Source organism: Nilaparvata lugens, chromosome 13 (genome assembly GCF_014356525.2).
Source record: "Nilaparvata lugens isolate BPH chromosome 13, ASM1435652v1, whole genome shotgun sequence".
Lineage (NCBI taxonomy): Eukaryota > Metazoa > Arthropoda > Insecta > Hemiptera > Delphacidae > Nilaparvata > Nilaparvata lugens.
The window spans coordinates 29554897-29581945 of record NC_052516.1 but is presented as its reverse complement, the minus strand read 5'-3'; the positions used below and the strand labels follow the sequence as shown (position 1 = coordinate 29581945).

General features: G+C 34.7%; 1 protein-coding gene across 2 annotated transcripts; it reads left to right on the top strand.

The window, feature by feature from the left end:
* The first annotated feature begins 882 nt into the window (after positions 1 to 882).
* On the top strand, positions 883 to 26442 carry LOC111056083 (pickpocket protein 28). 2 transcript variants are annotated; one of them, XM_039440278.1, is made up of 11 exons: positions 883 to 1062; positions 5056 to 5172; positions 5799 to 6032; positions 8796 to 8889; positions 11009 to 11163; positions 13687 to 13888; positions 16469 to 16739; positions 17754 to 17813; positions 22091 to 22244; positions 23355 to 23440; positions 24720 to 26442. In XM_039440278.1, the coding sequence occupies exons 1-11, from the start codon at positions 1049 to 1051 to the stop codon at positions 24866 to 24868; spliced, it is 1536 nt and encodes a 511-aa protein (XP_039296212.1). In that variant the 5' UTR covers positions 883 to 1048; the 3' UTR covers positions 24869 to 26442. The 2 variants fall into 2 exon arrangements, with proteins under 2 accessions (XP_039296212.1, XP_039296213.1); XM_039440279.1 differs by having other exon boundaries at positions 5059 to 5172; positions 24720 to 26350.
* Positions 26443 to 27049: the final 607 nt, after the last annotated feature.

The following is a 27049-nucleotide window of genomic DNA, read 5'->3' as shown; positions in this document are numbered from 1 at the left end:
GATTTGTTACCATTCGATAGGCAATTGAGTTTACTAAAAAAAAGTTATTCTTGTAAAGTTTTTGTAAAACCATCGGTTTCTGAGTTTTTTAAGAAACAGAATTTGAAATGGCCGCCATTTCGTTTTAGGAGTTTGAAAAATGATCATTTTTTTGTAGCTTTGTTTAGCTGTTATAAATGATTGAGCAAAGTTCCAATTCCGTATGTTCAACCATTATTTATAAGAAAAAATAATAAGTGAAAAATGCGAAATGGCCGCTGTGTGAGTAGGCTTACTGAAGACTTCTGGACAATTTAAATATGCTATCAAGATATGTTTTTATCCAGGAACAGTGCCCTTAAGTATGGGTACTTAGGGAGCTCGTGTACACCCTGTATAGAAGAAGATAGTATAGATTATTATAGTGAGAGGCTTGTGAAACAATAATACGTTGAATAGTATGCATTCAACTTAGGTAAGTGGGAAGACAGAGAGAGATTATATTAGTGATAGAGTGAACGAGAGAGATGGAGGATGAGAGAGAGAGAGAGAGAGAGAGAGAGAGTGAGTGAGAGAGAGTGAGCATGTTTGAGAGGGAGGGAGCGAGAGACTGTGTATGAGAAAAAAAAGGTTGGTCAATTTTAATTTTTCTTTCTCAATAGTTTCCGAACAAACATGATATTATAATCATTTGCAACCAATCAGCCAGCAAAGATCCACCCTTCCACCCGGATGTTTTTTTTTTTTTTTTTTTTGATTATGTTGATTGCATTTGAATGTTGCATTTCTGCACGTTCTCATTACGGTACTGAAAACTTCTCTCCTAATCTTGTCACTCGCGCATGCTTACTGAGCGGTTTGATAGAGTTTATCTGATAAATTATTATCGGCAAGTTGTTTTTACCGGAGTTCAATCGACACAACTCTTTCGAAGTTTAGCAGAAACAATGACTGGACCTTAGGAGACAATGCTATCGCACCACACCTGCAGGCTATATTATTGAATAGATCTATTTCATTTTCATTGCAAGTTATTGCATAGTTGACTAGTAGGCCTACATCGGACAAGATGTCGGAGAATGAGTGAGTATTCATTGATTGAACTACTTTTTATTTATGCTAATCACAATATAGCCCATACATACTTATACGCATATTGATAATTACCTTCATTTATCACACTTATTTGTGATTAAATTCCACGGGAACCAATCAGAGAAGGTTTTATGAGAAGAAGGCTCCTCTGATTGGTTCTCGAGGCATTTGATCAGGATTGGAAGTTGAAAGATTTTTGTGCAACCGGGTCTCAAGTTCTCAAAAATATTCTACGATTATTTTACTTCTCCATTATCTTCAATATACATTCAGATTCAATACAATTGGAAATTATCAGCTTTAGTATTGAAACACTGACCCTAGAAAGCTAATCTATCTACGATACCTTCATCTATTACCCTTCAATTACCTTTAAATTATCTATCTAAAAATTCGCTTTGAAATTGAAGCTATTTACCAGTAAAAATCACGACTCAGGAAACTTAACATCATTAGGCCTACTCACTATATTCAACCGTACGGAAATAGTCCGTTGGTAATAATTGAAAATTAATCAAATGAGTAGTATTCTTGAAAATACTACAAGTCATGTGGGCGAAGTTGGGGCAATAAGAGCCCTCCCTTCCACTTAGCACAGGATAATCCACATAATGGTCCACATCTACAACATAGCACACTTTCTAATAAAGTAAAGGAAGTTAGTTTGAATATTGAAATATTGGAGATGAAATTCATCAATTATTGAAACTATTATGATATAATATTGTCTGGATCTACACGAATTAGTGGAGGTTTGAACCGCTAGGCATCCATTCTTAAAAAAGTATATCAAAAAACTACCCAAGATATCTTATCTCTACAAAAGAATTAGCTTATCATAAAAGTTGTTTGTTGAAAAGGTTGGGATCGAATTTTTGTAATATCGTCCATATTTTGTGATAATTGACTGATTGATTTATTGTATGCTTTGTCATTTTCAAGATGGGAAATTTTGTATTGTTTTCCCTTGAAAATTTGTCGAAATGAATGATAATTTAGAATAATCAATAACATTGCACACAGGAAAAAGAGCAACAATTATTGTTTACTCGTTTGCCAAATGTCTATAACCTTCTAAAAAGCATTGAAAATCCGAAAATTGCTGAAAACTTTTATATAAAGCTGTATCACAAACTGTCATCAATTGTAAGAGAGCCGAAAAGAGCCAAAGCTGTACATGAGTTTAATTGAAAACTGATAAGAGGTACCAACCTGCTTCCAATGTTTCATGTGTGAAATCATATTGCTATAAATGATTTGTAATTGAACGAGCGTTAGCGAGTTCTCACTTTCTTACTGAAGGCCGAAGTCGTTGTCCGTCTGTTTGTATGTTCTACAATAGCTTTAGAGAGAATTGATCAATCAGCTTCAAATTTTGAACACGTATTCTTCGAACCTTTTTACAGGTCAAGTTTGTTGGATAACAGACTGAGTTGACTCACTTCTTCACCCTTTTTCAGGATATACATCAAAAGTACATAAAAATTTTAAGAAAACAAAGATATTGTCAAATTTCACTAAAAATTTATTAAAAACTTTAAAACAGAACCATGGTTTCACGTAGTTAACCAACGCATCATCAGCTGTACTGAGGAATGAGGATACAGCTGTTTTAAAGTTTTTAATAAATTTTTAGTGAAATTTGACAATATCTTTGTTTTCTTATTATGGAGAGATTTCACAACATCACCATCAATTATTCTACTAACATAAAAATTTGTTTTGATTTATCAATTAGTTAGCTGCAGAATTTGTTGCATGCAATTACAACAGTTTTTCTATTAATTCATTCAATACCGGAGCACCGATCTTCGTTCGTTATTTTTATCTATTGATAAACAGAACACAATTCTCTAAAATGATTTAGATCTTATGAAAATAAGTCAAAAATACGTCATCTTATGAATTTCGGGGATGCGATATTTTGATTTTTCACATACTCACTCGCTCACTCACTTTTTACTATCCACAGCTGTTTCAGCCATTGATGAATTATCCTTTTAATGTCGTTCAGCAAGTTTTCCCAAGGATGAGACCTAGTGCAATCGAATTCTCGTATCATAAACCTACTATGTTCCAAATTTCGTGAAAATCGTTAGAGCCGTTTTCGAGATCCGTTGAACATAAATAACCAGATATAAACATAAATAACCAGATATCATAAAAATACAGAAATTGCTCGCTTAATATAATAGCATAACATCAGGCTGCTGAGGCTACTTGGAGCTATCACAGACCTTCATACGCTGACACATGATTTCAGCTGGTTAATATACAACATAATTTACAACTTTTACATCAACAATCTGATACGGGTTGAGATATCAATGTGCGGTTTTCGCCCTTCATTTTTTCTTGGAACTCTGTACCGAAATTATGTGTCACATGAGCACCTACTCATTAAAAAAAATGAGTATGGATTCATATGAGGGACAAAGATATTGAAGCGATAGAGTGATTTTTGAAGAGTAGCCTACAGTAATTTGTCATTTCAAGTAGGATCTCAAATGAAACCTACTGTCAAATTATGCTTGTAAAAGAAATATTCAGCTACTTCCATAATTTTCATCAGCTCTGTGTAATTGAAAGTTGCAGGTTTCAAAGATTACATTACAACAGTTCTAGAGTGAGTTCTCCAACCCAGGGGTCACTAGTTATATTGATGAATGAGATGAATAAATACAATGGAAGAATTATTTATCAATTAAATAATAGTGGAGATAAGAGGGCTGACACACCTATCGCATACCCTACCATAGCATCAGATTTGGTGTTGCCCAAAATAAGATTTCCGAAATCTGATGATGAGCAAACGCATTGATTTATATGAGTCGTTTCAGGCATTGATACTCGACAATATGGGCCTAAACGATTAGAAAGAGTATTATTATTCAGCTACAAGTCTCACTAGAAAGTAATATTAGGCCGTTCCCTTATCTCAACAACTCTGTATAATATGTTTTTTCGCCCCACCTGGATGTAATGAGCTGGTTTTCGTGCGTCATATGGAGGCCGAAAATGATTGTTTTCTGACCAGGCCGATAATTTTTACGGCCCTAGGGCTGTAAAATAACCTTGAAGTCAGCTGATTCTGATTTGATGTGAACGTGTTTACAAAATAGTCTATGAAACGGAATCTGTTTATGCTTCTAGAATTGAATAAAGTATTTTGCAATAAGATACTATCATTTCATTTGGATGAATGAAATACAAATGAGATATTATAAACTATTCAAATTCAATTTTCAGAGTATAATAGAATCTAACCTCAAACCTCCTAGTACTGCGTTTATCACGAAACATGGTGGATAAACGGAATCAGTTTATGCTTCTAGTATTGGATAAAGTATTCTGCTATACTATCATTTTATTTGAATGAATGAAATACAGATGAGATATATATTATAAACTATTCAAATTTGATTTTCAGAGTAAGATAGAACTTCTAACCTAAACTTCCGTTGACATTCAGATTGGCCAAATTTCAAGTGTGCTAAAACAGCTGATCAAAAACTTTTCATTATTTGTGTTTATTATTCAATAATTAAAACATTTATAATAATATCATCTAATTGTCATTTGAAAGAATAAAAAAGTATAAACTCAACTTCCCACATAATTGAACATAATCTTTTAGGTTTTTTAGACAAATCAGAATAAAAAATAAAAATACTTGGACAATTTCTTGATATTCAGATTTGCTAGAGCTATGAGCTTCCACTTCTGCTTTCGGAAGTGCTTACTAAACAATTTTTCTCATATTATATATTGTTTATTTTTCTGTGTGGCGAAAAATAGCGTTCGCGCCACGGGCAAAAATGTTTTTCCGGCTCTCAAACTTTTCTAGTCCTCGGCCTACGGCCTCGGACTTGAAAACCGATTTCAAGCCGGAAAAGTCTCATTTTCGGCCCTAGGTGCGAAATATACTATTCCATAATATACAACTGTGTAGTGATAATAATGTTAATGTCTTTTCATTAGGAGAACTCAACAGCAAACGAGGGGATCCATAAGACGACACATTGAAGACTTTTGTGAAGAATCATCTTTGGTTGGTGTCAAATATGTTGTCGCTAAAGGCAGGCCACTATTCGAAAGGTCAGTAAATTCTTTACGCCTTTATTGCATGACTCATTGATGGTAACATATTTATGAATATTGTACGTGTAGGATCTCCTTCAACTGCTGAATGAACTGGACTACTTTTTGAGTTTTACTGCTAAGGACCGAATTCACCAAAACGAAATCTTGGTTAAAGCGTCAGTTGATTCTAAATGAAAAAAAAATCATATCACAAAACCAATACAAAATTTCTGACTTAGAACCAACTGCCGTTCAAACCTAGTTTTTGTTTTTGGTGAATTTTGGCCTAAGTATTCTATTCAGTCAAACCATGTTTAATTTTTTAAAAATAACTCAATAGTATTAGTTTCAAGAGGTATTGAGTGAAATATTACTTATCAATTAAATATCAAATTATAGTCATCTCAATTCAAAATTTATGGTTTTTATGTTTATTTTAGACTAAAATTTTATAAAAACTGTACACGTGAAATTCTAACCTTATCTTGGACTTCGTCACCTATAAATTTGGAAGAAAAATAGAACAAGGACTACCTTATTATTTTATCTTCTATAATGTTATTGCATTAGTGTCATTCGCATAGTAAATGAATAAAATGTGCACCTCAACATTTTGTTCATTCAATCATTTTCTTTCACAGAGTTTGGTGGATGTTGGTGATTCTGTGCAGTTTCCTGCTGAGTTTCTACCTGATTCAAGAGTTGTGGGTCAAATGGAATCCTGTTATAGTATCCTTTGCACAAAAACCAACTTCTGTTTGGGAAATCCCTTTTCCTGCTGTTACCATATGCAGCAAGAACAAAGTGAAACAATCGGTCTTCAACTTCACTAAGTATGTCTATAAGAACTCTCAGGGTGAACTCGCGGAGGACGAGTGAGTATATCATCAAGATAAAACTATACACGCTTGTCAAATATTGATGGAATGAAAATTCTTTTTTCATCAAATTTCGATCATGATCAATTTCCACGGGAACCAATCAGAGAAGGTTTTATGAGGAGAAGACTCCTCTGATTGGTTCTCGAGGCATTTGATCAGAATTAGAAGTTGAAAGACTTTTGTGCAACCAGGTCTCAAGTTCTCAGAAATATTCTACGATTATTTCACTTCTCCAAATCTTCAATACACATTCAGATTCAATAGAATTGGAAATTATCAGCTTTAGTATTGGAGCATTGACCCTAGAAAGCTAATCTATATGAAAATTACTTCTATCTATTCCTTTGACATTAAAGCTAACTCGTGAAAATCACGACTCAGGAAAATTATTAATAATAAAGAAGTTCTTCATACTAATAAAAACTTTGATTGACAGAAATTGAATGTTTACATCATTGAGCCTACTCACTATAGTCAACCGTACGAAGATAGTCCGATGGTAATAATTCTGTATAATATTAATTCTGGTATTATTATTTAATGGTATTAATTCTGTATAATATTCTGTATAGTATTATCTGATGGTAATAACTTCTGTATAATCGTAGAAACTTTTATTTTTCATTTCATTTCATTTTCATATTTTCATTTAATTATTTGCTGTGTTTATTTTTCATGCTATCTAAAATTTTCAGAAAGACTTTTCGTAAAAAAATTTCATTTCTTTTGTGAGTAGGAATTACTAATAGTAGTAGTGAGTAGTAGTGTTCACCAACACTTGATTTTCAATGTAGCAATTTCCTCTATTTCATTTTTGTATGATTTATTGGTATATTTTAATAATGTGAAAATTATTGAAAATGTTTGAAATCTCGATGTGTGGGTTTCGCAATTAATTTTCTCTTGAAATTCTGTGTCGAAATCATCGGAATCACATGTTTAAGTTTCCATTTGAAAAAATTAAGTTTGATCCTCACCAAGATGGCGGACAAGAGTTCTGAAGCAACAGAAAAGTAGTTTTACAATTCGGATAGGATCCCCATGAAACCTACAGTGAAATTATCCTTGTAAAAGAAATATGTAGCTATTTCCATAATTCTCACCAACTCTGTATGATTACAAGTTGCGGATTCCGAAGATCAATACAACGGCTCATGAGCGAGTTCTCCAACCCAGGGTGTATTGGCGTGGATTGCTGTTTGACATTGGGGGGGACGTACTGAAGAGTCAAAGATTTTTTGAAAAATAGCTTATTAAAATTGTGATTGTTAAAGAATATTTCACTTCAAATCCGTTTTGAATCCTCTCATTTGGCAGTGGTAAATTAGTGGGTGAATAAATGAAATTCTGAGTTAATTTCAAGTTTTACTAAATAATAATTATTATTTACAAAAAAAAACCTGCATAATAGAACAGAATAAGTTGTATTGTTTGTTTTGATTACCAGCCATAATTTGAATCTTCAATAAATTTTTCCGGGGGACATAGCATACACCATAAAATACTGGTGGGGACGCGTTCCCCGTGTCCCTCCAGGTTCTACGCCAACGCCAGGGTGTCACTAGTCTAATGTATTACACACGATCGCATTGACTGTCTGTACGCGAAATCGACATGCCTCAAAACAACGAGACAATGAATAATAAATAATGGATAGAGATGTAATTAGGGCGGCTTCAGGGAAGAAGAGAACAAAGGAAAGAGAGAATATGAGATGAAGTGAATAAGAGGAGAAAGGAATAAGTGACAAAGGGATGAGGGAAAGAAGCTCTAGACTACTTACTTCTTAGTATTCATTCATGACAAAATCCTATTAAGAGAGCAATTTCTGTATAATTATATTCATAAATTTGGTTATTAATATGGTTATTTATGTCCAACGGATCTCTGGAAAACGGCTCTAACGATTTTCACGAAATTTGAAACATAGTGGGTTTATGATAAAAGAATTCGATTGCTCTAGGTCTCATCCCTGGTAAAACTCGCTGAACTACATGAAAAGAATAATAATTATTCATCCTTGGAGAAACACAAGTCATGATAATTTCGTCGTCTGTTGATAACGGAAGATGGGAGTGCCTATGTGGGAGAAAGACAGTATTATGTTCAGCTGTTGAACTATTTACAATCAATCAGCTTATCTCACGATAAATATAATCTAGAAATTTTAATCGACTTGATCAAAATAATCTGATTTGTTGACATGACATGGTATATCATTCTAAATAAGAGTATATCATAATTTTTAAACTTAATCATTATTTTACAGTTCTAAGTGACCAGTGAGTGTTATTTTTTTTTAATTTGGTTTGTAAACAATTTAAATTGAAACTCTTCTGTTTTCAAATGTTTGGACTGGAAATTAGACCTGAATTCAAGTGTATGGAGCATAACGTACTTTTTTGACTATTTATAGTGTATAAATCAAAATTCGGGGAAGAAACAGTTTTGGGCTGTGCCTGTAAGTCCTTTCCCAATCATTTTAAAGAATGATTGTGTTCTGTTTATCAATAAATGATAAATAACGAGCGAAGATCGTTGCCCCGATATTATTTATAACGTAAACACATTTCTTGGATGGTCCTAGTCTGACATAGATTTATTATCATTATCATTATTCATTCATTATCAATGGAATTTGGAATTGAAATAATCATGAGCCTACCAACAGAAAATAATATGTCTAGAAAAGATGTTACAGTGAATCTATGTTTTGACAATAAAAAAACATACCGGTACTCTCATGTACAATTTCAGGATTGAAAGACTTTCTGTCGTTGGATTGCTGTGTGGAATTCATAATGAAGTTGTGTCACAGGTCGATAAATCAAGGATAGACCTTCTAGAAGAGGTGAGTCGGACTAATTATAATATTCTTCTACACCAAACTTGAATTATTATCCAAATCGCATATTTAGAAGAAAGTAGGTGGAACTAACCTTCACTTCCACTAATTTCCGCAAATTACAGAGATGTTCGAAAAGAATTATTAACACTGAAAGTAAAATTTAAACAGTAGAATCGGTCATAATTTAGATGAATAATACTTCATTGATAGGCCTATATAACATTGAGGTTTCTCCCCTGAATTTCCAATTTCTCTGTGAAACTACAAAAATTATCCTCATATTTGAGTAAACGAATGGGGTTTATTGGTCCCAATTGATTCGGAAATTTGGAGTGCTACTTTCAGAGTTCTACCCTTATTTATTATGTTGGGAGTCATATAAAATTGCTGAACTATCATTTTTATGTGCTTCCAATCATATCAACCTCTTTCTTCCACACACCATCTTCAAATTTCTACTGTATTTTAGAGATTATTCTTTGAACCGTCATCTTTTATTTTTTGACAAAAATGTCTACATTTGTGTGATTGCGTTATTTTTGTATTTTCTTTCACCATTTTAGTGGATGAATTCTATTACTAGTTGGTGACACAAGTAATACTTTGATGAATTTATGTCGCTTTGTTCATTTCAATCCACGATCACGTTTATGTGAGAAATTGTATGTAGGCTGATATTGGAGTGTGAGTTTCTCTGTATCTATCACAAACCTACCACCTCATTTTCAATTAACTATCTTGTTCAAGTAACAAAGTGGCGCTCTACGCTCTTAGGCCACTACCTTCGTAAACAAAGCCGTAGCGCATTCGTGTGACGTCAGCACAGGTAGGGCTCCTACACCAATAAAAACACTAGCTGATATAGATCAGCTGAAATCAAAGAATTTCTATTGGTGTAGGACTTGGACCAGTTATAGAATAGACACGCCCCATACTGAAAGTCGATGAAGCCAACATCTACTGCCATATCGCCCCATCGTGACGTCAGCATCATATAGAAAACTTTTCTGTAGAGTTTATTTACATTGTTTTCCATAGCAGATTGTGTCTATTTCAGGTGGCAGTAAATAATTATTAAAGAACTATAATTATATAATAATTAAGAACTTATAATTATATATTAAGAATTAAAATTAAATAAGTATTTTTAAAGAACTTGCTGCTGGCGATCTATTTCAAATTTGTAGTTTAACTCTAGTTTCATTTTGTAGGGTTGCTTGTCTTGAATTTTATGGCAAATGAATTGAACAAAATACCTTAGTAGTACGAATATAATCATAAAACATGTATATTTTGTACAGCATATAAGATGTCTGATAATAGTTCGAACAGATAGATAATAGTTTTTGTTTTCAAGATTAATAAACTACTAAGAGTAGTTACTTTAAGTAACTGTCTCTTTTTGTTCTCTTAGCAAATTCGTAAAATATCACAGCTTCAGGTCTCAACACAGAAAGATAAGATCTATCTAATTTACAAACTCTACAGAAAAGTTTTCTATACGATGCTGACGTCACGATGGGGCGATATGGCAGTAGATGTTGGCTTCATCGACTTTCAATATGAATATACAATGGGGCGTGTCTATTCTATAATTGGTCTAAGGTGTAGGAGCCCCACCTGTGCTGACGTCACACGAATGCACTACGGCTTTGTTTACGGAGGTAGTGCTTAGGCCCGGTTACACTTTGGATTTCTTGTTTGAAATAATGCTCGACTAGATTTCTATTCACAGAAAATAAAAGAAATTTCGTTCAGTAAACATCTTCTGAAAGCTTATTTGATGATCCCCGATCTCAAGAACATAATCAAGTCTATAGTGAGGTCCACGTTATAATGACAGTATTTGATCAACTTTGGTTTTGCTATCCTTGTCTATCATTCGACAAAGCCGGTGGTACTATCCTTTGCTAGGTCCACAACGATGCCAATTATGTATTTAATAGTGTAGGAATATAATTAATTAATGCAGAGAATCGGCATCGCTATTCTTCTATCTTTATCCACTGCCATTATAACGTGGACCTCACTATAGTATTAATTCCTTCTCCGGTTTTATCATGTTGTTCAATTACTAATGTAATTGATTTCAAGATAATAATGAAAAACTATCTGTTTCCAGGTTACAGATCATTTTCTAGTTAATTGCGAATGGCAATCTAATGGTATCTTCACATTATGTACTGATTTTCTTAATTTCACTCGAATAATGACTGATGACGGTTACTGCTTCACTTCAAACTCACTTAGTCATTCTGACATTTATCATAAAGATGGGTAAGTAAATCGGTTCTTTTACGAACCGAGCTTATTTCCATTCATGAACCAACAATGAATTTATTTATTCATATGAATTTATCATCATCATCATCATCATCCATCATGGACTAGGCTTGTAAAGCCTGTTCCGCTGTTCACTGCTCCCTCGGTCTTCCGACGTCCCTTTACCCATCCAACTGCAACTTCCAAGCTTGTAGTGGAAGACGAGTTGGTGGCATACGACGCAGGTGATTTGTCCACTTCAATCTGTATATTACCATAGGTAAGGAAAGTATTGCTTTCCGAAAAAAATTAAGGTACCCCAATTTCTAAATTTCTATACGCTTCAAGGTCCCCTGAATCCAAAAAAGTGGTTTTTAGGTATTGGTCTGTATGTGTGTGTGTGTGTGTGTGTGTGTGTGTGTGTGTGTGTGTGTGTGGTGTGTGTGTGTGTGTGTGTGTGTGTGTGTGTGTGTGTGTGTGTGTATGAGTGTACAGTATGTGCGTCTGTGTACACGATATCTCATCTCCCAATTAACGGAATGACTTGAAATTTGGAACGTAAGGTACTTTCAATATAAGGATCCGACACGAACAATTTCGATCAAATGCGATTCAAGATGGCGGCTAAAATGGCGAAAATGTTGTCAAAAACAGGGTTTTTCGCGATTTTCTCGAAAACGGCTCCAACGATTTCGATTAAAGTTATACCTGGAATAGTCATCGATAAGTTCTATCAACTGCCACAAGTCCTATATCTGTAAAAATTTCAGGAGCTCCGCCCATCTAAGTTTGATTTTAGATTCTCAATTATCAGGCTTCAGATACAATTTAAACGGAAAAATTCGAGTGGAAAAGATTCAGTATGAGAATCTCTACAACTAATGTTCAGAAACATTTTCACCTAAAATTTAAAATAAGCACTGAATTCGAGAAAATGTGATTATCCAATCGCAAACTGTTGGCAACTGTTGATTCTATTAAATTATTCACTATGAAGAGATAGCAGACCTCGTATGTCTCCAACGTTATTGTCCTGTCACCAGCTGGCTCAGATCTTTGTTTATAAGTAGACTTGATATGCGCGAGAACACTAGCGTCAGGTGATCAATTCTCATAACGGCAAGGAAAGTTGTGTGAGTGCGCCACACCAGATTTTAAATGATTGCTGTTAGTGATTGCACATTGCACTCACTACGAATTGTTTTATTTATTCTTATGTGGTCTTGTCTTGTGTATCCCTGAATGCTGCGCAGAAACTTCATCCCTGTTGCCTGAATTCGTGAGTCATCATTCTTGGTCTTTGTCCATAACTCACTACCGTATGTCATTAAAGGGATGGCCATTGTCCTATAGAACTTAATCTCAGTCTCTTTTCTGGCATTACCCTTTAATTTTCGGTGAATGACTCCACAAATTGAGTTAACCTTCCTATTTTCTGAGGTATATCACATTTTCTGTCATAGGATACATCACAGCCGAGATATTTAAATTTGCTCACCTGTTCTATTTTTATATTATTCAGAACTATTTTGGAACACAAGGGCCACTTGCCCCGAAATGCCGTTACTTTTGATTTCTGAGCTGATATAATAGTACTGAAATCTGTACTTACAGCTTGAAGCTCATGAATTGACATCTGTAGCTTATCCTTACTCTCCTGAACTATCACTGTATCGTCAGCAAACATGAGAGAGTTGAGGAAGACTCCCTGCCCAATTTTAACACCTGAGACTACTCTTTGTCGCCAATTGCTCATCAGCCCGTCAATATATATGAATTTATTCATACAGAAATGTTCAAGAATAGATATTTTAAATTCAATATTTTTAATACATTACACTCATAATACTTATTGATGATTTTGGAATCAATCTTGGAAATGTGTATTCAATGTGAAGGGTGTTCCTAGAATAAACCGACAGACTTCCCATGAGGTGTTTTCTCACATCTGTATAGAGAAAAACATTCTCATGAGCATGGGTCCTATAGAGAGGTCTACGTTATAATGACAGTATTGCTATCCTTGTCTATCAACAAAGCAGATAGCTCTATCTCTTCCTCGATCATTATTTAACAATGTAGAAATAATAATTTATTAACAAAATATTTCATCTTCATTGAGAAATTATTAAAATATACGATTTCTTCCTTAATAAAATTTAAACGAAAAAAGTTTGGAGAGAAATTGTACAGGTTCAGCCTAGTTTTTCCTCCAATGTCATAATTGTATTATCATTATGGTGTTTTATACAATAAAGGGAAAAAATAAACGATGATGAACAGTTAATATTACATCAATAAACCTGTATCAGCTACCGTCTATAGAAGCCATTGACAAGCCATCTATAGAAGCCGTCTATAGAAGCCATTGACAAGACAGAGGATCAGCAACATTGTTCTCCTATCTTTTTTCACTGTCATTATAACGAGGAACCACTATAGAGGTATCTATTATCGAGATAATGATAGGAGAGGATTTTGAGAATTATATTTTATCATGTATCTTAAATTATATATGAAAAATTGTATTGATTGCAGGTTGAACTCCAAATATCTGAAGTTACTTCCAAATGCCAGCGAATGGGACTTGGAGAATGGCTACAAAGACAATTATGCTTTCAAAGATTATCACCCTCGCAGGGCCATTGGACCTGGACTGGAGTTCAGCCTCATTATTAACATGGTTCAAGGTGAAAGTGACTTCGACCAAATGTGTTCCGGTGATTCACGGGGATTCAAGGTACTAAAAACATAAACAATATCACATTAAATACATAATAATGTCTCTTTTCCGTATAGGGCTACTTGTAATATGAATATAAATACAAATAAAAATCTCAGCACCCTTTTTTTGAATTATTTTATCACAACATGTTCCAAAATTGATGCCATTTTCAAAAATGACAAAAATGTACTGAGATTTTCATTTTTATCTCTATTTACATAATAATGTATATTTCGTTCAGTGAACTTGTTATTTGTACTGGTTTGTCTAATGAGTTACAGTAAGAGTAATGTATTTAGAATGTTAGTAGGTAACCCATGCTCCGAAAGGGTCCATTTAGGAACTTGACCCACTGAAATCATAAAAATTTTTGAGTTTAACCATCCTCTGTAAATTGAGAACCTATAAATGTAAAATTTCAAGTTAATCAGTCCAGTAGTTCAGACGTGATGAAGGGTCATACGTGAATTTCCTATCCCGTTCACGTATAAGATAGTTCTTTCCTTCATTATAGTATGAATTATTCCTTAATATGCATCCAGAGGTTCAACTGATAGTGCAGTCAAAAGGTAGGCCAACTGAAAAAAGATCATTTGAGCAAATTCATTTAATGAGAAACATTATTTATAGAAATATTCATTCATTCAAGAAAAATACTGTTTTCAAAAATCTTCAGGCTCTAGAGGTTCAGGAATAGTCTACTCACCAATAACTGTGAAAGGGCCGTTTGGGGGATCAATAATTCCGACCAAGCTGAATTTTTTGTACAAAAATAATTTTAATGTGAATATTCATTCCCATAGTAGGAAGAAGGATGAAATAATAGTAACAATTTAAAACATTTATTTATACAAAGAATTATATTTAAAACATTAATTTATACAAAGAATCTCGCACTGAATTTCATATTAACAAAATTTTATTTTTACCTTCACACATCATCAACAAAATCACTGTCTCTCTCGCTCTTAGGCGGGCTAACTGTGCTCCATTCAATTTTTTACATAGCAAGTCGCGCTCATTTTTTCAAGTTAAACAAATTATTATTGGCTGAGAAACGATTTATACTACTTTTGTGATTGAAAACTACCACAACATTGTGATTACTACAACATAACCTATTCACTTATACCTATAATTATACTTACACTTATACCTATTCACTTATACTTATTCACATAACCTATTCACTCAGTAGTGGCGGAGTCGCAGGAGATTGCTCCGTTTCACTCTCTCTCCAGGTGAATGCCTTCGGCTGCGTTGCTCGCTACTGCTCCTATTCGTGCTCTTTCCAGACGACCGTGAACCGAAACGAACGCTCTCACTCGCTCTCATTGTGAGCGCATAACGTGGGAACGTAACGCAGTTTCTTGAAGTGTCACCCGGCAAACCAATTTATAAGACATTGTCACATCAAAAATTCTGGCGTATCAGATAACTTGCATTTCCGTATTCAGCCCTGGACCATCTTACAGAGTGCCCCAAAAACCTAGTATTTTCGATTCCTTTTCCAGTTTTATGCTAAATCTGGTCATCAGACTGAGAAATCACTCCCGCCTTTTCCCAAGCTGACAGAATTTTGAATGAAATTATATCATTCAACGTACTCTATCTTGGATAAATTCTCAGTTACAATTTTTCAAAATATGTAAAGTTTTCGGAATGATCGGAATTTTAAGAAATTTCAGTTTCTAATCGACTATGTCCGGTTAAGTTTCAATCGTGATTGATTCCACAAGAACCAATTGGAGAAGCCGTTTTTTCAGAAGAGCCTTCTCAGATTGGTTCTCGTGAGACTTACCACTATTAAAGTCAACCGGCTTTTGTGCAACCGGGCCTATGTCTTCAATATTGTTACTACTTAACTGCCGCCGATGATTCATAGAAGTATCCTTCCACTGAAAAATATGGTTTTCATGAAGGTGATGGTTTCTTGATCCATTCCGAGCTTCGGTGCATTAACATACTTTTATCTATGTATTTGAACAGGACATGCAGTCAAATATTGAGTGAATAATTAAAAACAGTGATTTACTGTTGAAAATACATAGAAACATAGATTACAGATACATAGAAAAAAAATTGTTTTCATACTGGTACCTCAACTGCGGATTGAGTAGAAGACGGGGCTCGAGGTTCTTTTATTGCCTCAACATTACTTTTAGGGCCGGTTTCCGAGCTCAGGATTTAGCTAAATCCTAGACTTTAAACAGCTGGAGTCAGAAAATTGGTTTTCCAAAACGGGGCGTAGTCACAGTCATTGTCATAGTCACGTTTGAATTAAATTTCGAAAAACTAGAAAATTGAACACAAAATAAAATAAAGAGAAAATAGTGTAAAGTTTCGAATTATTTAGGAATGTCCAATTTCGTCAAGGAAAAACGTTTCCAATTATAGAGAAGAGAAAAAAAACTACGACCACTGTTATAAAAGCTGGGACTACGCCCTGTTTTGGAAAGCCAATTTTCGGACTCCAGCTGTTTGAAGTCTAGGACTTAGCTGAATCCCGAGCTCGGAAACCGGCCCTTAAGAACGAATGAAAATACTGTACAATAATCTATCTATCTACCCTATATACGATATGAATCATTTCAGGTAACGTTGCACAATCCAGCTGAGATTGCTACTGTTTCCAGACAATTTTACAATGTGCCCATAAATAAAGAAGTATTTTTGGCTGTGAAACCCAACATGATGACTACGAGCAGCAATCTCCGGAGCTACAGTCCTGAACGCCGGCAATGCTATTTTGCGCATGAAAGGGAGCTTGCCTTCTTCAAAGTGTACACTAAGAAAAATTGTGAGCTGGAATGCCTGACCAATCACACCTTGAAAGAATGCGGCTGTGTTGCGTTCTACATGCCAAGTGAGTATCTATTCTACCTGAATCCAGTCAATTATAGCAGGTTTGTAGCCTAGATATTCGACCACTACAGTGGAATTAGAACATCTCCCAACTCGGAGGTACCGTATATGCGGAGCAGAGAAAAGTAGGGATACAATGGCCGCGAAGGTGTCTCACTATAGTCCGTGCAAATTTACTTCAGACTTGAAATGGACATGCGCAATAGATAAAGCATACAGCGGGAGGGACACAAAGGCGCGATGTTGCCGTTTTGAAGCGGCCAGCGATCTCCAACTTCTAGTAATTATTCGTGTGCCCATGCGAAGTTCCCTGTCTGAAAGCGGTCAGACGACTGACAAATTGGCAACTGCGCTTCCACCTATCACTATTAATCACAGTAATTGGCTGATCCCCCTCCATTTCTCTGCGCTGCATATCCCTCCAAGTCTGAAGTGAATTTGCACGGACTATAGAGCGGAAAGCATTCTGTAGTCTTAACTAAGTGCTCGACAACTCATGATACAATATGTAGTTTCTCTCAGGCTCTGAATCGAATGAGCCTGTTTGTGAACTTGGCATTCGCGCTTCTTGCCATGACTTAATTCATCACTCTATTCTCCTTAATCAAATCAGGGAATTGAAATGGCTTGTTGCAAGTGAAGAGTCCCTTTTGAAAAGGTCCCACCTCACCTAAATATGCAATCTAAGCAGTCAATATAAGAATAAAAAATATGAAAATAAATTATAAATTGCAAGTGTTGTGAATAAATTTAAATTTCAATGCACCTTTTATGGCGTAGTATATGGTACTTTCAAACCACCCTCACCCCCTTAGCACAGGGGGTAGGGGTGAGAATTTTTGATATGTTTACCCCCAACTATCCTCAAAAAAGATGCTGGGTCAAAAATTGTGTTCAAAACTTTTACCTGTATAATCTTTCGTTGACTGGACTATAATATTTTGTATTTGAAAATTTTAAAACCGGAGGTGAATCAAAAAAATAGTACTCATTCTGTGAATATTTCTGATTACAGGTGCAAAGGATACTCCAATCTGTGGTCCAAAGAAATATTACTGTTTGCAACGTTCTTATAGTGAGTACAGTGATAATGTCAATTATTATTGATATTATATTATTAATACTGCTTCATTTTGAATGATTATTAATATGAGATTATATTTGAGAAGAATTTGAAGACCTACTTCATAATTTGGGTTTGAAAGGGTTATAAACACACCAATGTTCGGTTTCTAAAACTCTTATCACATCGTTCAATGGACAATAATTGAGTTAATGGACTATTATGAAATTGAAGTATCATCATATTTCTATCAAAGCATATTCACACTGATGTATAATTTCTATCACCAAAACTATTGTTGATTTCCTATTGCTTATTCTTATTAAATTATATGTGAACAATTGGGAATGTTGTAATATATTATCTCCATTATGAGAGCAAAGAATTATTGTGATGGACATTTTGAGGTGACCAACGATTGAGCTTCAAAGAAATACAGCTACTTAAGATAGATGAATAATTACAGTGGCCATATTGTAGCCTCTTTACAAGGACGCTAATACTGCGCTTCGGGTGTACTTACTTTATCCCGGCGCTACATTCCATGAAGAACCTTTGCCTCCTCCACAATTCGCCTCCAATCAATATTTCTCTTCTGGGCTAACACTGTCCACTGCATCATTCCCAATATTAGGATTAGGTAATTTCACCTCTCAGTGTTGCCCTCCAAGGCTTTAGATAAAATCTTGTATGCTACATCCAGCAGTGTGATTCCCCTGTGGTTGCAACAGTCTTGCTCATCTCCTTTCTTAGGACATACGACATACCAGGCTTTTCCTCACAATCCTTTGGCATCACCCATGTATCCCAGACCAGGCCAATCATCTCATGTATTCATTCAGCTAGAGACTGTCTGCCACGCCTCCATATCTCCGAAATAAACTGGACCTAGCGTGTGATACTTAGGAACCCATTCCCTCACTCTATCCGGCTCCTCACTCATAGTTGGTTCCTCAAAATACTCAGTTCCAATTGCATCGGTCACTCCCTCGACTGAAGGTTTCACTATTTCCACTTCTAGTGTGTGATACATAGGCTCCCAATCCTCCACTCTACCCAGCTCCTCACTCATAGTCAGTTCCTCAGAATACTCTGCCCATCTGCCTATTACTTCCTGCTCCTCAGCCAATATTTTATAATACCTTATACTATAACAATTTCCTCCATTGCCCTCATATATCATACTCCCAGACTGAAATCCCTTATACATCACTTCTACTGCATGGTAGAATTTCTTTGCTTCATTGGCTGTGTTGAGCTCTATGTTATGAGCTAACTTTTTCTCCAGATATTTATCAATTCACTTATTTATGTATTTTTTTTATTTATTCAATCATTCAGAATTACACAACTTACAGAAAAGTACCACAGGATTTCGCCCAAAACTGTTCCAATTACGGTTCAGTGAGTAGGTTTGTGGTTTTGTATTCAAATTTTTCTAAATAAGTGAAATATTTCTCAAGTTTTTAATTTATTGTGATACATTCTGTGATTTATTTAGAGTATTACGTCAACCTTCAAAATTCAAAATTCTCAAATAATTATTCCTGGACCAAAAATCAAGTGACGAAGCAGTGTGTGATCACATGACCTTAACTTTTGGACAACATAAACATTCTATCAAATTTTTTGGAGAGAAATAGTACAGGCTCAGCCTAGTTTTTCCTCCAATGCCATAATAAATTATATATCCTATAATATATATTATGATTATAGTGCTTTTTACAATAAATGAAATATAAATATAATTCTAATTTTTACAACAGTGCAAATGTAGCTAGGTTATGACTGTGTCACTTCAACATTCTTCAATTACACACTCAATTTACTATTCAAAACACACAAAAATCATTTTCAAATTGGAAAAATTCTAAATTTAATTGAATCATATTGAATGAAAAAGACTAAGAAATTGTCAAGAACCACAGATTTATTGATACTTAGAAAGACCGGTCTCGGTTATTACACCATTGTCAATCTCTGATGAATGTTCATGTCTGATAATCATTTATCAGAGATTGACAATGGTAATTATTCATTTACCACAATATCAACTTCTCAACTACACAAAAAGTGAATTAAACCAATTACAAATATTAAGAGACTCCAAACTTTGGAAAAAACCTATGAGATTTATTTTTGAGATATTCTCTCTTTTCCCTTCTTATTAGTCTCTTAGCTTTCCTTCTACTATCTCTATATGTTTCAACCTTCATTCTTGTCTCTCTTCAAATCATTGCAAGTCTGTATTGGTTTTTCTGTTTAATGATAGCCCTACACGTATCATCAAAACACTCAATGTTCCTTCCTTCTCTTCTCTTTCCAATGACATCCTCAGCTATCTTCTTAATGTTATCCTCCATGATACACTATGCATTTTCCACATCAACAGTCCTCGGCAACTGCCCTCTAGCAACCTCTATCTGCTCCTTCAGCCTCGTTTGGAACTCCTCTCTCTTCCCATCATCATGAAAGTTATCCACGTTTTATCTTGTCCACCCCCTTTCAACATTTTTACTTTCCTTGCCTTATTACCATAGGTCCTTACCTATGTATTGCTTTCCAAAAAAAATTATGTACCCTAATTTCAGGTTTTCTATACGCAGGTACCCTGAGTCCAAAAACATGATTTTTGGATATCGGTCTGTGTGTGTGTGTGTGTGTGTGTGTGTGTGTGTGTGTGTGTGTGTGTGTGTGTGTGTGTGTGTGTGTGTGTGTATGTGTGTGTATGTGTGTATGTCTGTGAACACGATAACTCCATTCCTAATTAACCGATTGACTTGAAATTTAAAACTGAAGGTCCTTATACCAAGAGGATACAACAATAAGATATTCAATAAAATTAAATTCAAGATGGCGGGAAAAATGGCGGATAATGACTAAAAAACCATATTTTTATTTTCTCGAAAATGGCTCTAACGATTTTCTTCTAATTCATACCATGGATAGCCCAATCCATAAGCCCTATCAACTGTCTCATTCCTGGGAAAATTGCAGTAGCTCAGTAATATTCTTGACAAAAATGGCGGATAATGACTAAAAAACCATGTTTTTCACGAGAACGGCTCCAATGATTTTCTTCAAATTTATTCCATGGATAGCTATTTATGAGCCCTATCAACTGACATGAGTCTCATTCCTGGGAAAATTGCAGGAGCTCAGTAATATTCTTGACAAAAATGGCGGATAATGACTAAAAAACCATGTTTTTCACGTTTTTCTCGAGAACGGCTCCAATGATTTTCTTCAAATTTATTCCATGGATAGCTATTTATGAGCCCTATCAACTGACATGAGTCTCATTCCTGGGAAAATTGCAGGAGCTCAGTAATATTCTTGACAAAAATGGCGGATAATGACTAAAAAACCATGTTTTTCACGATTTTCTCAAAAATGACTTGACCAATTTTTGCACCTGGGGCCCAGGTTTCTAGTATGGATGCTTCGAGCATTTAGTGATCAGTCATAGTTTGGTCCTCTGAGCACTCTTACATTCTCCACAGAGCTGGTGTGTCTTTTTGAGACAAGCACATGGTCAATTTTATTTTCTTGCGGATGATGCTCACATGAGCTTTTTGGTTGTGCTTGGGTAATGGGAAGTGCAAGGGTGAATTATGGAGATGATCAAACGTCCATGCCTAATTGATGGGAATCGGCGGAATTCGAACCCGCGACCAGGTGTAGCACTAGCAGACTGAAGGGTGCAACGCCTTAAGCCCCCCACACACACATCGAACGTTTGGAATATGTCTATACAGACACATCGATTTTTGTTCGTACGGTATTTTGATTATAAATTCTATCAGATTAAACAGATGATTTCGAACAGATGATGTTTGTCAAGTTCCGTCTCATGTGATAGAATTCATAAGGACGGCCAAATATCGTATGAACAAAAATCAATGTGTGTGTGCGGGGCCTAATCAACTCGGCTATCTGGCCCGCTATTTGATTTACAATGTTTTACCTAGGCATTTTCCATGAACCAAAGCGTATTCTTTTTTGCCTCCGGGTTCACAATGGATATTGTCAATATTAAAACTAGAGCAGTTATGAAGAAACTCTGATTTAAAATATAATTTCTGTGTCATTTTAATTCGGTGTTAATATTTATGTTTTCGAGTAAATACAGTTCCAATTCGTATTTGTATGCCGATTTTAGTTATAGCTTTTCAGTGTTGTATTGTTTATAACAATTAAATTTCATTATGTACTTATTTCTCATGCTTAGATGATTCACGAGTTGATCTCTATTGAAGTCAGCCTGTATATCATGTTAAAAATTTCAGGGAAAATGATTACTGAGTCACTTGCAACAATGAATAAGGAGGTAGGCGTTGACTCAAGCTGCAATTGTTTGCAATCTTGCACCTCACTTGAATATGACGCTGAAACATCTCAAGGACCTATCGATGTTAGAAAATGGAGAAAAGCAGGTTACAGGTTTGTCAATTTATCAATTAATTAACCTTCATCCATAACATTCGGATGTACCACATCTCAACCATTTCTATTGCAGTTAGAAGAAAGAGTTGGTAATTTTCACTTCAATTTCGATTTGCATCATTGTCATGTATTTGCACTGAATCTCAGTGTGTTGGTACTCGGTCAGAGCAGAATATCAAACAAATCAATGTGAATAATAGTTGACCTATTATAAAAATGACTATAACAATTTTCAAACAAATACATTCTACAAGATATAGATAAGAGACTAGACAAAATACATTTATGTCATACTCATTCAATTCCAGCTGTTATACATGCACGAAATCAAGCCAGTATATAGCTGTTTGCAGAACAAATGAGCCACAGAATACATACCAATGAGTGTTCTTTACTCCGTGAATAAACATATGATTCTCATTACAGCATACTCTACTGTAATGGAACCATATGTTCTCTTTACAGTCGAGTATGCTCCCTAGTTCTGAAATAGGAACAGCAAAACTGATACAAAAAACCACCTTTAGCGCTCCAGGTGGAAATTATGTCAATTTCCACAAAAGTCCTGATTCGGGATTCGTAAACTAGGGTATGTTTATAGATTGCATGTAATAACTTCAGCACAAACAGGTAATGTTTTCTATTTCTCAATTAATCTTTCTAAGATTATTATTATGACCAAAAAGTAGTGTACGTTACTTGTAAGTGAATGTCTTGTGCAGTGCTCGAATGAAATTCTAGTCTCGGCTGACGCCTCGACTGGAACAGTCATTCTCGCCTGCAAAACGGCCCCTTCCCGTCCATGTGACGTAAGATGCTATTAAAAACTCTTGGAAGATTCTTCTGTAAGTGGTAACAGGCAATTGAAATATAACAAAGAAGATTTATGTATGACATTTTCGAAAATTATCGAAATTCACAGTTATTATAATAGAATAGGTCTATATGCTGGGATGCACCAGATCCCAGTGTTATATTTTTTCAGTTTAATTCTATAAGTGTTCAACTTTGCTCATGTATGAACTTATGCCATATAAATATCACCTATACACCGTTTAAATATCAAATATTGGAATTTCATTAACTCACCAACTTTTTCCTTTTCAGCTATTCAAGATTGTTCATTAATTTCAAGGAAGCTCAGTTCATTGCGACACATCGTAGTGCTTTATACGGACTATCTGATTTCCTTGGTAAGTTGTGGAGAGATCATAAAAGTTCATTAAAGCGAACTTCTTAGATAATCAGCAAGATTTATTTCAGCTAATGTCATAAGAGTTATAGCAGCAGTTATCAGGACTTCCTATATACCGGACCTGCGCCTACAAAGAAAAATAGCCGCCGTATGTGGTGGTCTTATAGAAATTCTTACTGAGAAAAAAACACTAATTAGCTGTTAGAGAGCGTTTCAGTTTGTCGAAATTTCAGTTCGTAATTTCAAATCAGTTTAAAATTGATATTTCAAACGAGAACTGGACGAACTGAAACGCTCTCCAAAAGCAAATTAGTGTTTTTTTTTCTCAGTAAGAATTTCTATAAGACCACCACATACGGCGGCCACTTTTTTTCTAGGCTCAGGTCCGGTAGTATATAGGAGGTCCTGTCGTAATCCATAACTAGGATATCTCTGCTGGTTCTCATTTGTTTATTCATTATTATTTGTTGGAACCAATGTACCTACGATGTATTCTTCATTCATTTATTGGAATAATACATACAAAACCTGTACAAATAACGGGCATTTCCACAAACCCTGATTCATGAATAATATTAAACTTTGTCTCTTGGTGTGGGCGTGTGGCACTCCACTGTGCCTCAAATGACAGATGGACGCAATATCAGTAATAATTATACTTTATTCATTACATTTATACAATAAGTACATTATCAAAATAATGGGAAGAGGAGAAATAAGGCAACCTTGTGCTATTCCTCTCCCAGGTTTAGATAACACATAGTCCGAAATAGGTCAAGTCTTATAGTTCTTCAATTCACAAAATTTTCAGTCCTCAAGTATCTTCTCAAATAATTGATAATAACAGAATTATTTATGCTGTTTTCCATGACGAGGCACTTGATAAAACGCTTTCTTGGTATTTATACACTGTGTTTCAAAAATGACTTTCTGAAATACAATGTCCAAAGTACAAGCTTTTCAGAAAACATTTCACCATTGAAAAAATGTACCGGTAGCCTATTTCTATCAAACTAATAAAAATGATTAACAAATCATCTTTGGACTCTGGTTATATCAAAGTGCATGTCTTGAATCTCGATTAAAAATACACAAACCCATTCTTCCAGTTATTTTGTAATGGACTGTGTAATGTATTGCAATATATATAAGTCACTGTTGTGAGTCAGAACAGGCAAGAGCCTAAACCTTCAACGAAAGAAGAAGAATGTAACCTATTCTTAGCCGAAATTATATTTTTCACTCAGTTTTCACCTCGAACACCGTTTCTTTTTCAGGTATTTGTGGGGGACTACTTGGATTGACTAACGGCTTCTGCATTCTGAGTCTGGTTGAATTAATCTATTACTTGACATTGAGACTTTACCGCAATTTCCAGAAGAAAAAAAAACCGAATGACACTGAAATGGAAAATGTAGGGGAATGAAATATCTAGGACTATTTAGATAGACGTCATTCAGATAAAGCCAATCAGCAGGATTTTTCGAACAAATATGACACAAGACTATTAAATAGTTTTTTACACTTGACGAAAAGATGTTATAGAACGTCTCCATAGAAGCACAACATATTCAATACTTCATTTAACGTTTATTCAAGACTTGGAACTCGATGTTTAATTATCCTATTATATGAGGGTGAAATGATATCGAATACGATTTTGTCAGTTCCACATTTTATTAATCTAACCAAAATAGTATCATTGCTTCGGGCAACATCTTCAGTGAATTTTTTGAGTTAGAATGAGGATCATGGATGAAGAATATTTCTTGTAGACTAACTTCAGGTTTGGCAACATAATAATATCATAAAAGAGTCAACACTTGAAATAACATGGTAATGAAGATAATATTGTACCATATATAATCATAGATAATGAATATAATCAAATATGAATCGGAACCCCATAATTATTGAGTGACACAAGCTATCAATTCTGTACCACAGAGCTAGAGGAGCGAAAATCCATTTTTTGACAAAATTTTGTTTTTAGTGCCGGGTCTTGTTCAGTTTTTCGAACTCATCAGATGTAAGATAACGTAAGTCCTCTGCAGTTGATTGTTTTGAAGATAGCCAGAGCTGAAAGAGCTTAAGCTCAGTATGCATCAAAACTGAAACAACGTGAGTCCAATAATTCACATGTAATTGTAATACTGATTCGACTTACGCTCTTTTAGCCCCGGCTGGGAGTGTAATACTTTTTGGGCTCTCCTGTGAAATGAGCCGTTTGAGGCTTACGCCCTTCTAACTCTGAGGTACAGAATTATCGGTGATAATGAATCATCAATGATAATGAGAATATAGACCATACAAAAAATCAATTGGTAATATAACAGTAATATGTGAACTCTAGAAATTGTCCCTACATACTTAAGACTAATATAGAATTATGATTTTGAGATTTACATTGAAGGGCAAAACAAGACGGACAACAAAATAAAAATAAATCATCATCAAGCATAAATAATCAGATAATCTGAATCCAAGGATTGTTTTTATTCATACCCAATTTAAGACTGGAAGAGCTAATAGTGATATACCTACTGATTTTATTCACCTAATAAGTTTATTTCCATTATATAATCACACTTTTTTTAATTTCGATTCGTATTTTTACTCTATATTATGCTGCCACGCCTTATGATGATCTACTAATCCATTCATCCAACTGAACCTTTATTTATTTTCCTCAGTCCAACACAAAAATACCAATGAAAATGCTGAAAATCATGTCCTTAGAGCATCTAAACTGGTTTGGCTGAATAAATAACTTCTGAAATTGATAATATTATTAATTTCACCTCGAAATAGTTTTAGGATCTTCATTGAATACTGATAATGATTTCTGATGGCATTGTTTGAGCTCTCAGGTGGGAGAATAAATATGAATGAATTGTTGTATATTTAATTATGATTGTTTTATTTGATTTTATGATTGTTTTTAATTGTATTAAATATATATTATTTTATTTTCTACTAATTAAAAGAATAAGACATGTATTCATCTACTAATTTTTTCCAAATCTGAAGCACACTGATGTCCTTCCCAATGAACTTTTAAACCTCCGGCATCAGTTGCATGTTATTCGTTAAAATACAATCAATGTTATTCATTATTCATTTATTCGTGGACAGAATCACAAATCATATAAATATGATTAGGAAGGAACAACAGGCTAGGCCCAAATCTATTCCATTCCCAAATTTTGATAAATTAATAAAATTTTCAAAAAATAGGTTATGTTTCCACAAGTATTATAAAATACTTTCAGTTTTGAGTGAACCATAGAGGAGTAAAAGAATGATACTGGTTTGGAAATAGGAAGCAAAGATAAAAGGCCATAGAAATTATTAGTGGGAAGCTCGTGGATTCGATCATAATCCGTTGAATAGGACGCACTCAATTTTGGTGAAAGGCAAGACAGAGAGAGATTGAGAGAGATAAGATTAGAGATGAGGAGTATGAGAGAGATAGAGAGCGTGTGAGAGATTAGATTAGAAATAGGGTGAATGAGAGAGAGTGAGAGGGAGATGATTAGATTAGAGATAGGAAGAATGAGAGAGATAGAGAATAAATGAGAGAGAACAGGTGAGAGTGAGAGAGTGA

What these genes read in the sequence shown, in the direction of transcription:
- LOC111056083 (XM_039440278.1), top strand. An exon ending in CTGTTTGCAACGTTCTTATA is followed by an intron (nt 17,814 to 22,090) that starts GTGAGTACAGTG and finishes TAAAAATTTCAG; the next exon opens with GGAAAATGATTACTGAGTCA. An exon ending in TGGAGAAAAGCAGGTTACAG is followed by an intron (nt 22,245 to 23,354) that starts GTTTGTCAATTT and finishes TTTCCTTTTCAG; the next exon opens with CTATTCAAGATTGTTCATTA.